Here is a 13,891-nt window from a genome sequence, read left to right on the forward strand (position 1 = left end):
CCTTATTCTTCTAAAAATTATGTTGATCAAGATACTTCCTACTTTATGAGAAGTGAATGTTGACTATAAGTTTAACTTCGTTTGTAATCCAGTAATTTCAAAACTTTATTTACCGTGGGTTTTTGAGGTGTGCTGAGTCGGTTACAATGAGTCCTGCTCCTTTGCTTTCCCTCTTCCAAAGTTTTGGTGCTGTTGAATTATCCCTTGTTCTCCTTGTTCTTGTGGGTTTGTCTTTTTTTTTTTAATCTCCTTATTTAGTTGGTCTTTTGATGGAAGCAACATTTTATCTCTGTCTCCAGTTGACCATCCAATTAATTTAATATTAATTTCTACATATTAAGTTTATACCCATCACTTGACTAAGTTACAGGCATACCTCGTTTCATTGCACTTCTCAGATATTGCACTTTATTACAAATTGAAAGTTTTTGTTAAAAATTGAAGGTGTATTGAGCAAGTCTATCAGTGTCATTTTTCTAACAGCATTTTAAAATTAAGGTATGTACTTGTGTTTGACATAATGCTGTTGCACACTTAATAGACAACAGTATAGTGTAAACATAACTTTTATATGCACTGGGAAACCAAAAAATGCATGTGACTCACTTTACTGCGATATTTGCTTTCTTGCGGTGGTCTGGAAGTGAACCCACAATGTCTCTGAGGTATGTCTGTATCTCACTGTAGTAGTTTTTTGGGTAAATTATTTGAGTCTTTGAGGTAATGCTAATACAATTTGCATATAATGATAATTTTCCTTATTTCAAATTGTTATATCTTTTTCATATTATTACATTGGATGGTACTTCCAGAGCAGTGCTGTGTAGTAATAATAAAGAATATCCTTACCTTAACCTTGACTTTAATGATAGTATTTTAATATTTCCCGTTAAGCTGGATGATATCTTTTGGTTTGATATATATATATTTATAAATCCATTTTTCCCATTTTATTCTTTTTTTTTTTTTGCGGTACGCGGGCCTCTCACTGCGGTGGTCTCTCCCGCCGCGGAGCACAGGCTCTGGACGCGCAGGCCCAGCGGCCATGGCTCACGGGCCCAGCCACTCCGCGGCATGTGGGATCCTCCCGGACTGGGGCACGAACCCGTGTCCCCCGCATTGGCAGGCGGACTCCCAACCACTGCGCCACCAGGAAAGCCCCCTATTCTTTCTTTATTTTGTGGCCACGCTGTTTGGCTTGCGGGATCTTAGTTCCCTTACCAGGGACTGAACCTGGGCCACCGCAGTGAAAGTGCCAAGTCCTAACCACTGGACTGCCAGGGAACTCCCAAGAAATTTTATTCCTAAAAATTTTAATTTGGGGCTTCCCTGGTGGCGCAGTGGTTGAGAGTCCGCCTGCCGATGCAGGGGACACGGGTTCGTGCCCCGGTCCGGGAAGATCCCACATGCTGCGGAGCGGCTGGGCCCGTGAGCCATGGCCGCTGAGCCTGTGCGTCGGGAGCCTGTGCTCCGCAACGGGAGAGGCCACAGCAGTGAGAGGCCCGCGTAACGCAAAAAAAAAAAAAAAAAATTTGTTATACTGCCTCAGAAGTGTTAGAAGTGCCGTTAGTGCATGTTGAATAATACCCTTTCCTCTAGAGTAGAGAGTAATTCACCTTAGCTTTCTTTGTACCTCTTATGGCACCTAGAAGGCTCTGGGGCTTATTAATGAGAAAGTGATGAATGTTTTCCTTGAATCACTTTGAAATGCTTTCTTTGTGATTTTCTTTGCAAGTTCATAAGCTTTTCTCAGCAACTACTGATACTTTATTGTTATGAATGTCAACATTTTATTTTTTAACTACCTTTTCTTTGTTTTTTCATGAGAACATCGAGTATTATGTTGATTCTCACTGAATCAAAATATAAAGCTGAAAGCGTTTATAATTTATGATGATTGTCTCAGTCCATTTGGGCTAGTATAACAGAAGTACCATAGACAACCGACATTCATTTCTCAGAGTTCTGGAGGCTGGGAAGTCCGTGATCAAGGCTCCTGCAGATCGGGTTGTGTGGTGAGAGCTTGTTCCTGGTTCATAGACAGGCTGCCATCTTGCTGTGTCCTCACATGGTTGGGGGAAAGGAGCTCTCTTGGTGTCTTTTACAAAATGGTCCCTAATCCCACTTACGAGGGCTCCACCTTCCTGACTTTAATCACTGCTCAGAGGCCCCGCCTCCTACTACCATCTCTTTGGAGGCCAGGATTTCATCAAATGAATTTGAGGGGAGACACAAGCATTTGGTCCATAACAATGATGGAGTGGAAGCTTAAAAATGAACCCTAAAAATGAAATCTTGAGGTATACGCAAAAACTGCCTGGTGGTTATTAGGAGTTAACTGTGCTAATTGATTTTCACATTCAGTTATTTATCTCTTTAAATTCTAAGAAAAACCCTGGGAACTATATTTATACCCTTTTATTCTAGGGAAAATTGAAACCCAGAGAAGTGAAGTTATTTGCTTGACGTTAAATAGCTAATTAGCATTGACTTAATGTAGAAAAGTGGCTAAAAGGAATAGATTTTATTTGGATAAGGTAGAAATGATCAACTTTAATCAGATTCTTTTCTTTATAGGACTAAATGAGTGTTTGGTAGTTGAAGCATATTCTCAGTGACATATAGAAGTTACCAAATTTATTTATAGTATAGGATTTGAAAATAACTGTTACGGTTGAGTAATTATTCTGCTTGGGAAGTGGATTACTGCAGAGAACTGTGTAGTAGGGAAAGTCTTATTCTCTGCTCCATGGTTATCTCGTGAGGAGAATGAATGGATACCTTGCAGCCACCAGAGGGCACTGTGGATTCAGTTGTGGCTTAAGCCCCAGAAATTGTTGTCTTCTGTTTTAGGTATGCTAAAACACAGACAAGATCGAGAAAACTCGTGCTTTAAAAGCCTTTGCATTCCATAACCTCAGTAGATTTACGCCCCATTCCTCTGAAAATTGTTATTGTTGATGAGGATACTTCCTACCTTCTGGCAAATGAATGTTAACTAGTTCAGCTCCATTTGTGTTTAAAAAGCTCAGCTCAGTGCTCTGTGTCGACCTAGATGGGTGGGATGGCGGTGGGGTGGGAGGGACATACATACAGCTGATTCACTTCGTTGTGCAGCAGAAACTAACGTAACATTGTAAAGCAATTATACTCCACTTTAGAAAAAAATCTCATTTTAGCTTGGCACTTTGGGCTTGATATTTTTCTTTTGATACTTGTGTATTTTGAATATTGATTTGGTTACTGTTCTATTGAATGGCTGTGTCCTTTTTTAATTAATAAGAGCTATGCTACATTATTTTATTTAATACTTAATCACATATTACATAGTAGTTATGAATATTCAAATCCTGACCTCTCCCACTTCCTGGCTGTGGTTTTGGACAGCTTACTTTTTTTTTTTTTTTAATAAATTTATTTATTTTTGGCTGCGTTGGGTCTTCGTTGCGGCACGTGGTCTTTCTCTAGTTGTGGCGAGCGGGGGCTGCTCTTCGTTGCAGTGCACAGGCTTCTCACTGCAGTGGCTTCTCTTGTTGCAGAGCACGGGCTCTAGGCACTTGGGCTTCAGTAGTTGTGGCACAAGGGCTCAGTAGTTGTGGCTCGTGGGCTCTAGAGTCCAGGCTCAGTAGTTGTGGTGCACGGGCTTAGCTGCTCTGCGGCATGTGGGATCTTCCCGGACCGGGGCTCGAACCCATGTCCCCTGCATTGGCAGGTGGATTTTTAACCACTGCGCCACCAGGGAAGTCCCTTGGGTAGCTTACTTTTGAGGATTGGGTTTTTAAAAAAATAAATAAGGGAGATAATGATTTTACTTCATGGTGTTGGTTTAATGTTTAACCATCATGAATATTTGGCTCATACTAAGCATTAAATAAATGTTAACTATTACTGGATGAATGTACTTGTATTTTAAGAGAACCTAATTGAATTAGTTATAAAAATTTTGAATCAAATGTTATTCAGCTTATTTCAACCTTTAAAACTTTCTGTAATGGTAATGTTAAAAGATTTTTCATGTTTACTTAAAATTAAGTGAAGGCCTTATGTGAAGGTTTCCCAGCACATTGCTATTGTTTTACCATAAAGAAGTCTTTCTCACTGAGGAGCTGTTCTGGGGTAATGTAGTATATATCTTAGTATTTGAAAGTATATTTAAAGTGTCTTAGAATATGGAATGGTAATTTAATTTGTAGCTCGTTGGATAAGGCAGATAGTCACCCCTTAAGTTTTTAAATGGAATTATCCATTTTCTTTAAAGCAGATATAAATGTGTCTTTTCCCATTTTCCAATATTAGCATGTCTTCCATCCTGACACACACAGCTTTGGTTTAAGAGGAACGAAGAGGGTTTTAGAATCAAGCTTGATTCATAGTGCTTGAATCCTGATGTTGTCTTGGAACCTTGGGCACTTTTAATTAATGTATCTGAGCTACTGTTTTTTTCTTAATTGAGGTGTAGTTGATTTATGATATTATAAAAGTTTCAGGTGTACAACCTAGTGATTCACAGTTTTTTTGTTGTTTTTTTTTTGGCCATGCTGTGTGGCTTGTGGGATTTTAGTTCCCTGACCAGGGATTGAATACGGGCCTTAGCAGTGAAAGCCCAGAATCCTAACCACTAGACCACCAGGGAACTCCCAAATTCATGATTTCTGACGGCGGGGATGTTTATCTGTTTTGTTTATTGATTTTTATCAAGTGTCTAAGACAGTGTCTTGTGGATATTGGGTGCTCCATAAATCTTTGTTGAATGCAGTTAATTACTTGTTGCCTTTGGTAAGTTCTGTGCTTGTCTTTATATCTCATCTCATCCAGTTCTTCCCCACCTACCTTGTTCCAGCCACATTGGCCTTTATTCTGTTGCTTGAACTTCCCAGCTTCACTCCCTTTAGGCTTTTGCAGGAGCTGCCCTTACCTCAGTTTTCCCCCAGTTAGATGTTGCTCATCACTCCAGATCTCAGCACAGATATCGCCTGCTCGAAGAGGCCTTCTCTGACTCCAGAGTAGAGTACTTCTCTCTTCGTTCTGTTACTATCCCTGTTTTTTTTTTTTAATTTAAGTTTAGCTTTAAAAAACAAGTGAGAAATCATGCTCAAAAATTAAGAAAATGCAACAAGATATACAGTGAATAATTTCTCCATCCCTGTCAGCTGTCTGTCAAAGTGATACTTATTTATATTAGTGTTGCCCTCATCCTTCCAGAGGCTTTTATAACAATGTAAGCAAAGGGCAATATATATGAAACAGTAAGTGTTCTTAAGCCCATTTGTTTTGAGACTGGGCTGAGTGGCCTTATAAGAGAGAGGATTACCGAAGAGCTAAGAGTTGGCCTTGGGGCCCTTAAGCCAGTCTTAATGCCTGTACAGCTGGTGTCTCCTCACCTTCTCTGAGGCTGCAGTGAATAAACCACTTCACACTCGTATCTGTCCGTCCGCAAATTGACCTGCAGTCTATACTCACCCTTCATTTTCCCTTCTAGTTGGTTTTTTCCTTGTTTAGTCTCTGCAATTAAGGTGATCCATGTTCCGGACTAGTTCTACTACCACCTGTGCCCATGACCTCATCCTCTCTGTGTGCTCAATAACTTATTTTCTTTCTTTTCTGGCCTTTTTTTTTTTTTTTTTAACCATTAACTGTCTGCTGTCTCTTTGGCTTTAGCACAGCTCTGCATATCTAATAGGTGCTCGGAAATACGAGTTAACTATGGCAGTCGTGAAGAGTTCGGATTGTTGAGTTATAAAGACCTGGGAGTGAATTCTAGCTGTGTGACTTGGGTTAGTTAGCATCTCTAAGCCACAAAATGGGACAAATATTGTAACCATATCAAGGGTTGCTTTGAAGATGTGACCAAGGAGTGGATGATATTTTCCTAGGGCTGTTGTAACAAGTCGCCGCAGACTTGGTGGCTTAAAACAGACCTTGTTTCCTTTAACAGTTCTAGAGGTCACAAGTCAGAAGTCAGTGGCCCTGGGCTCAAACCAGGGCGTCAGCAGGGCCATACTCGCTCAGGAGGCTCTGGGGGAGGGCTCACTCCCTGCTTCCTTTAAGTTCTGGTGCTGCCAACATTCCTTGGCTACATCACTTTCATCTCTTCCGGGCACCTCTGTGCTTACATTGCCTGGAATCTCCTTGCACCTCTGTTGATGAGGCCACTTGAGATGCAGGTGGGGCCTGCCCAGGTAATCTCATTTTTAAGTCCTTAACCATAATCATCTCTGCAAAGACCCCCTTTCCATCCGAGGTAACATTTACAGCTTCCAGGGATTAGTATCTGATTTCTTTGGGGCCGTTATTCGGCCTGATACATGGATATAAAGGACATGGCAGATGGGGATTTAAGCTTTCTAGATGGGGTCAAGAAAGATTTCAGATTCTCAGAAGGATTTAATCATACAGCTATGGGAGCCAGGGAATATGAGAACAGTGGATTAAAAAAAAAAGATAAGGGAAATTAGGGATTAATCATGTCATTTTATTTAATACAGTAGATGAATGGGATAGATATAGAGAAGAGATTTTCATGATCAGATTTTAGTTATATTTTTGTTCACATGTGTGTAGAAGGATTTATCTGTGTTTTCAGTGTTAAAATTATAGGGTAAGCAGTGGTGGAAAGGAGGTGGTAGAGATGGGAACATACTGCATATTCTTACTGAAAATTCGATAATTACCTTTCTTTTTATATTGCAAGAAGTTCACATGTAAACTTTATGAAATGATTAGTGAATGAGAGAAGATCACAGAATGCATATAAAATTTTTCCTGGATATTAGATAAGAATGATTCTCATTTAGAGTAAGAAAGAAAGTAAAAGTACCTTTAAGAAATTTTTTGAATTAGAATAACATCAAAAGCCATACAGTGACATTTGTAAAAAAATTTTTTTCCCATCTCCTTAACAGGTTCTTTGGCATGGACACAGGTTCATCAGGAGGATTAGAATTGACTGATCAGACTCCTGTTTTGCTGGGGAGGACGGCCATGGCAGCTAGCCTCACGGACGTAGGAAATTCATTTAGTGGGCCACCTAACCCTTTAGTGAATAGATCTAGTAAATTTCAGAACTCATCAGTGGAAGATGATGATGATGTTGTGTTTATCGAACCTGTACAACCTCCTCCGCCTTCTGCACCAGTGGTAGCCGATCAAAGAACCATAACATTTACGTCATCGAAAAATGAAGAGCTACAAGGAAATGATTCCAAAATTCTTCCTTCCTCAAAAGAATTGGCTTCTCAGAAGGGAAGTGTAAGTGAGACAATTGTCATCGATGATGAAGAGGACATGGAAACAAATCAAGGGCAAGAGAAAAATTCCTCCAATTTTATTGAACGGAGACCACCCGAGTCTAAAAACAGAACCAATGATGTGGATTTCTCTACTTCCAGTTTTTCAAGAAGTAAGGTAAATGCAGGAATGGGTAATAGTGGTATCACCACAGAACCAGACTCTGAAATTCAGATTGCTAATGTTACGACCTTAGAAACAGGTGTCAGCTCTGTGAGTGATGGCCAATTAGAAAATACTGACGGGCGAGATATGAACCTAATGATCACACACGTAACATCACTGCAGAATACCAGCTTGGGAGATGTCTCTAACGGACTGCAGTCGAGTAACTTTGGTGTTAATATGCAAACATACACCCCGTCTTTAACTTCACAGACCAAGACTGCAGTAGGACCTTTTAATCCTGGTAGAATGAATGTGGCAGGAGACGTATTTCAGAACGGAGAGTCTGCAGCTCATCACAATCCTGGTAAGCCTGGAGGGGGCTTCTGCCCCGTGGAAGGGATTTTGCACTGGTGGATTCTTTTTTATATTATAGTAATTGGTGCTACTTTGGTTAGTTTATTCATGTAAGATATATTAATTCTATTGACTTTTAAGTTTGAAATTTTAACTAATAAGAGATGTAAAACCGTGTATATAGTATTTCTCTGTAGATAATTAGAAAATCAGATAAATTAATGTCTAAAGGAAGTAAAATACTCTTTATATTCAGCACCACTAAAGTCTAATAATTTGGCATCTTATTTGTCACATACTGACTTTATGCTAGTGTATTTTTTTTTAATTCATTTATTTTTGGCTGCATTGTGTCTTCGCTGCTGCGCACGGGCCTTCTCCAGTTGCAGCGAGTGGGGGGCACTCTTTGGTGTGGTGTGCGGGCCTCTCATTGTGGTGGCTTCTCTTATTGTGGAGCATGGGCTCTAGGCACAAGGGCTTCAGTAGTTGTGGCGTGCAGGAGCAGTAGTTGTGGCGCACGGGCTTAGTTGCTCTGCAGCATGTGGGATCCTCCTGGACCAGGGCTCGAACCCGCGTCCCCTGCGTTGGCAGGCGGACTCTCAACCACTGTGCCACCAGGGAAGCCCTATGCTAGTGTATTTTTAATAGTATTGTTTTTATGTGTAAAAAGAGAACAAAAAGATAAATAGCACATGTAAGGAGCAATATGTTGTATAATTGCATTTAGATTTGTTTTTACTTTCCCTGTGTTTAATTTTGACTGCCTATCTGATTATAATTTTTACTTATTAGCACTTTGTTATTGTTTCTTACATTTAAAGATTGGTAAATTTCTTGACTACTTGAAAACATTTTCTGCAGGCATCTTTGCTCTGTGGAAGCTGTGCGAAGAGCTGTGTGGCTTTTCCTGACTGTGTCTGTGTCTGCCCCCGGCCTCTGTATGGCCTGCCTGTCTCTCACGTACCTTCTCTCCGTCCTTCTCAGGCTTCATCGTTTTAGGCTCATGAGCAGCTTTACACCCTAGGATTGTGGAGAATAATAAGGAATGACTGAAACCTAGGCCATGTAGAATGTTCTGTGAAATGCTAGTTTTTCCTTTCATACTTATTATTCTTCTGGTTATGAGAGTAATATGTAATTATTGAAGAATGTTTGGAAAATCCATAATTAAAAAATGATGAAGAAAGGTTACCACTGTTGTTAATGCTTTGAGTGGTTGTCTTTCAGTGTTTTCCCTTTGTATTTCTTAACTTGGTTGAAGTGCAGTTCTTCATAATTTTGCTTCCTGTTTCCCCGCATTTAATATTACTCTGTATTTTCTCATACCATTAAAATTATTTATACACAGAAGTTTTAATGACTGCACCATGGATTTGGTTATACCATTCCCATATTTGGTTTTTACATTGTTTCCCTTTTTTGCTCTTGTCGGTCTATGATGAACTTTTTTTTTTTTCAAATTTCTGATTATTTCTTAGAGTATATTCTAGAAGTGAAGTTACTGGGCCAAAGACTATCACTACTCCCATCCCTCCAAAGAGTTTTGGTTGTAAAAATTTTCTGCTTTGTAGTGATTTTGAAAGAAATATGTTTCTTATTACTCAGTTTTGAAAATTCCTAATGTCTTCCAAGATCCTTTCCCCCGTATGTATTTATATATATCTGTTGGTAGGTCATTGTATGCATATATGTGTATGTGACGTCGTATGAACGTTTTTAAGTTGTGGAAATACATTGTCATACGGCCTTCTGGAAAGTTTTTACCAATTTATACTGCTATCAGCTCTGTATTAGAGGGTCTTTCCTTCTAGCTCACATAAAAGTTTAAGACATGATAATAGTCAAATTAGTTTCAAAATAGCTATTTTGTCTTTCTTACAAGTATATTAAAAACATAAGTGTATGAAAAAGAACATAACGTTCAGTCTTACTGTTGAGAATATGGTACATTTAATTCCAACCTGAGATTGCAATAGAGGTATAGCTTTGCAAACTTTCCCTTTCTCCTGCTCCTTTAAATACCTAACAATAATCTTGAACTTTTGACTATATCAAGAGTATATGTTTGATTTTGTTAATTCTCTATTTAGTTCACTTCCAGTTTTTACTATTTAAATAACTCGTAAGAATATTCTTATCCATGTATGTCGGGATACGTAGTACCTGAGGACTATTGCTGGGTCAAAGCACATTTATTATAAGAATTGTGTTCCTGTTCACACAAACTCTTAACACAGGGAATGTAAAGTATGCATCAGGAAACCAGACAGATACACCTCTTGCTCCTGAGTTTATGGATTAGCTCCTGTGTGTTTGTGCTGTCTTTGTTTGTCATAGAGAATTATAACATCTTGGCTGTTTATACTGGCTCTCAGACTAATGGTGACTTGGGCAAATTAACCTCTATCCCTTAGTGTCCATTGTATAAAATAGAGAATGATTAGGTCTCTTCCATTCCTAAAAATATTTTGATATTGGAGGAGGTGAAAATTTGAAAGTAGGGGAATGTAAGAACTGAAGCATAGATAAAAGGAGCCATTGCATTATTTATACAGGGCCTAGCACGAGATTGAGAGGAATCGCCACTTTTCAAAATCAAGTTGATAGATAGATGCCTTTAGGGTTAACTGGGTTCCTTTTCAAAAAAAAAATTATTTATTCTGGCTCTGCCGGGTGTTAGTTGCGGCACGTGGTATATTTAGTTGCGGCATGCGGACTCTTAGCTGTGGCATGCATGTGGGATCTAGTTCCCCGACCAGGGATCAAACCCAGGCTTCCTGCATTGGGATCAGGGAGTCTTACCCACTGGACCACCAGGGAAGTCCCTAACTAGGTTCCTTTAAGTATATATTCAAATGACAAGCCTGCAGGGTTGAAAGTTCTAAGGAGCCACTATTTATGTTGCAAAAGCTATTACTTCTAACATGTATTCAAATATTTTTATAAAAAAATATTTATTTATTTATTTTTGGCTGCATTGGGTCTTCGTTGCTGTGCAGGGGCTTTTCTCTAGTTGCAGCGAGCAGGGGCTACTCTTCATTGCGGTGAGTGGACTTCTCATTGCGGTGGCTTCTCGTTGCAGAGCACAGGCTCTAGGCACATGGGCTTCAGTAGTTATGGCATGCGGGCTCAGTAGTTGTGGCTCGCAGGCTCTAGAGTGCAGGCTCAGTAGTTGTGGTGCACGGGCTTAGTTGCTCCGCAGTATGTGAGATCTTCCTGGACCAGGGATCGAACCCATGTCCCCTGCATTGGCAGGTGGATTTTTAACCACTGCGCCACCAGGGACGTCCTCAAATATAATTTTTGATTGAAGGCCCTTCATAATATGGAATTGCCAGTTTGTTTCAGTGATTTGCTTTCTTCGTGTTCCTTAGTATTTTTACCTCTTTATTAAAACAGGTCAGTTACCCTGATGATAGCAGGATAACAGGATTCCAGAAGGCACTCTGTTTACTCTGTGTATAGAACATATATTTATTTGGAGGGGTTGTGGAGTAAAGTAGAATTTGAATAGCAGTATATGTAGCCCCTTGAAACCATTAGGTTGATGGACTGGGTCAGAACCAGGAAATTGCCCTCTTCAAGGTTTTGGTAGTAAAGAAATTTCCTCATACTCTGGATATATTTATACATTGTTTCTCATATGAAAGGGCATCTTTTTTGTATGGAAATACAAATTTCAGAAGAAACTAGAAAGGAAAAGTATTACAAGAGACCAAAGTAGTAGAAATTATAATAGAAGTGGTAGCATGAAAAGTTTCAAAATGAAAAAACATTATGGTGTATTGGTATTGTAGTGTGAGTCTGTGTAACAGTAAGTAGTATGGTGAGCTGGAGACATCCTGCTAAGTCCCAAAGAAGCTTACTAAGAAGAGGAGGGAGAACTCAGCACCCAGGTGGTCGGGTCCCCAGGCCTTAATGCTGTGCTGTTGAAGCTGTGCTGCTGGCAGTGGTAGAGCAACGGGATGTCTCATCGGTCACTAGACATTGGCTTAACATCACCACTTCTGTGTAACACTCTCATTTCTTTGATATTATGTGGTATACTTAGAAGCCATGAAATGAAACATGTAAGTGGAAAAGTTGTTCTTAGAAAGGTTTTTTTTAAAATTTTTTGGCTGCACCACGTGGCATGTGGGGATCTTAGTTTTCCGACCAGGGATCGAACCTGAACCTCTTGCATTGGAAGCGTGGAGTCTTAACCGCTGGACCACTAGGGACGTCCCTAGAAAGATGTTTTGAATATAGTCATTTGTAAACTTTATCTGAGCTATATTGTATCTTTTTTTTTTTTTCTTTCTTTTTGCGGTACGCGGGCCCCTCACTGTTGTGGCCTCTCCCGTTGCGGAGCAGAGGCTCCGGATGCGCAGGCCCAGCGACCATGGCTCACGGGCCCAGCCGCTCTGCTGCATGTGGGATCTTCCCGGACCGGGGCACGAACCCGCGTCCCCTGCATCGGCAGGCGGACTCTCAACCACTGTGCCACCAGGGAAGCCCAATCCGAACTATATTGTATTTGTCAAAGGTTCTGGTTGGTTAAGATTTTATTATATACTTATGTTGATGTATGTGTTCCTCGCTTAAAGTAATATTTTGTAAATTCTTCCTGTTTAGTAACTAATGGCTAATGTTTTTTAGTGCTGCATATGTGCCAGTCATTGTGGTTTATAAACCATGTATTATCTCATTTAAAGTTACCATTTCCAGTTTAGAGAAGAGTTAGGCACAGGGTTAGTACCTTCCCAGTCTAGTAGGTAATGGAGCCTGAATGTCAGCCATCAATTCTGACTCCAAAGTTTGTGCCCTTGACCGCTCTGCTATACTGCGCCTTATCGATGTCTGAAACTTGGACAGAATGGGAAGTTAAAACTGTGTCTCTGATATAAATTTCAGTGTATGTGTTTTTGTTTTGGTTTGTTTTTTTAGATTCTTGGATCTCCCAGTCAGCATCATTTCCCCGAAATCAGAAACAGCCAGGGGTGGATTCTTTATCACCAGTGGCCTCTCTTCCTAAACAGATTTTCCAGCCTTCTGCCCAACAGCAACCCACTAAACCAGTTAAAGTCACTTGTGCAAACTGCAAAAAGCCTTTACAGAAGGGACAGACAGCTTATCAGCGAAAAGGATCAGCTCACCTCTTCTGTTCTACCACCTGCCTCTCTTCCTTCTCTCACAAGCCTGCTCCAAAGAAGCTTTGTGTTATGTGTAAAAAGTAAGGTTTACCTTCCAGCATATTTCCTTATGGTTGAATATTGGTGGTATAAAATGTGAGAAAAATTGTTTTAGAGGTGAATTACTATGTTTTAAAAATTCGTAAGCTTGTTTGAATATTAAAGCCAAACTCAGATTTGTAATGGCTTTGGAGTGTTCTCTGTCAAGCTGCGGTGGCTCAGGATTAAAAGCCTTCCTATGTGGACAGGCTTCGGCGTCGCTTTAGATACTAGGCCCTTGTAATTAATTTTATCTGTAATCTCCATTGGACTTGAATTCGTAAAAATACATACATGCTTATTTACATTATTAATTATAAGAATTTAGTTCTAGCCAGACAAAATTGTTAAGCAATTTATGTATAACTAGTTTTGTATTAAAATAGGTCAAAATTTGGACTACCTTCATGTTAAGATTATTAAAAATTGGCAAATCTTCGGATATTATATGCATTTATTTATGTTTGTCTTGAACGTTGTCATTTTAATACCTCTTCAAGACTCAGGTACCTTATTTTTGACAGCCTTGGAGTGACAGGATCCTCTTCTGCCATTTTTTAGGTCTGGTCTCACTAGTTAAAAATGAGCTGAATATGGTATGTTGTGTGCAAGTATTAAACAGGTAGATTTTCTGTACCATCTCTTGAAGCAGCCCAAGTTCGTAAAGATATTTTTAGATATTAGAACTGGAAAAGGCTGAGTGCTCTGTATACGTTTAGTAAATTCAAATATTGGAACAATTGTTATACAGTTTTTTGGTTGCTTTACAGTAGTAGACTTGCATACAGCAATATAAGACCTGGAACTTCAGAATTAAAGGAAAACTTCAAAGGTCATCAATATTGTCATTTCCTAACATTTCTAATTGTAGTTGAAAGCTGTATAGAATGGTAGGTGGGGTTCTTTTGGGTTATGGGATGTATTTAAGTTCA

General features: G+C 39.6%; 1 protein-coding gene across 6 annotated transcripts in view; it reads left to right on the top strand.

The window, feature by feature from the left end:
- ZMYM2 (zinc finger MYM-type containing 2) overlaps positions 1 to 13,891 on the top strand; it is a 94,108-nt gene that overhangs the window by 18,508 nt on the left and 61,709 nt on the right. For 5 of the 6 annotated variants that reach the window (XM_079903346.1, XM_079903348.1, XM_079903351.1 and 2 more), the window contains exons 3-4: positions 6,903 to 7,759; positions 12,676 to 12,961. In XM_079903346.1, coding sequence (XP_079759472.1) covers positions 6,913 to 7,759; positions 12,676 to 12,961 — 1,133 coding nt within the window. In that variant the 5' untranslated portion in view covers positions 6,903 to 6,912. The remainder of the gene's footprint in view (positions 1 to 6,902; positions 7,760 to 12,675; positions 12,962 to 13,891) is intronic. The other variant, XM_079903349.1, reaches the window with a different exon arrangement.

Source organism: Stenella coeruleoalba (genome assembly GCF_951394435.1).
Source record: "Stenella coeruleoalba genome assembly, chromosome: 18".
In the NCBI taxonomy this organism is placed as follows: domain Eukaryota; kingdom Metazoa; phylum Chordata; class Mammalia; order Artiodactyla; family Delphinidae; genus Stenella; species Stenella coeruleoalba.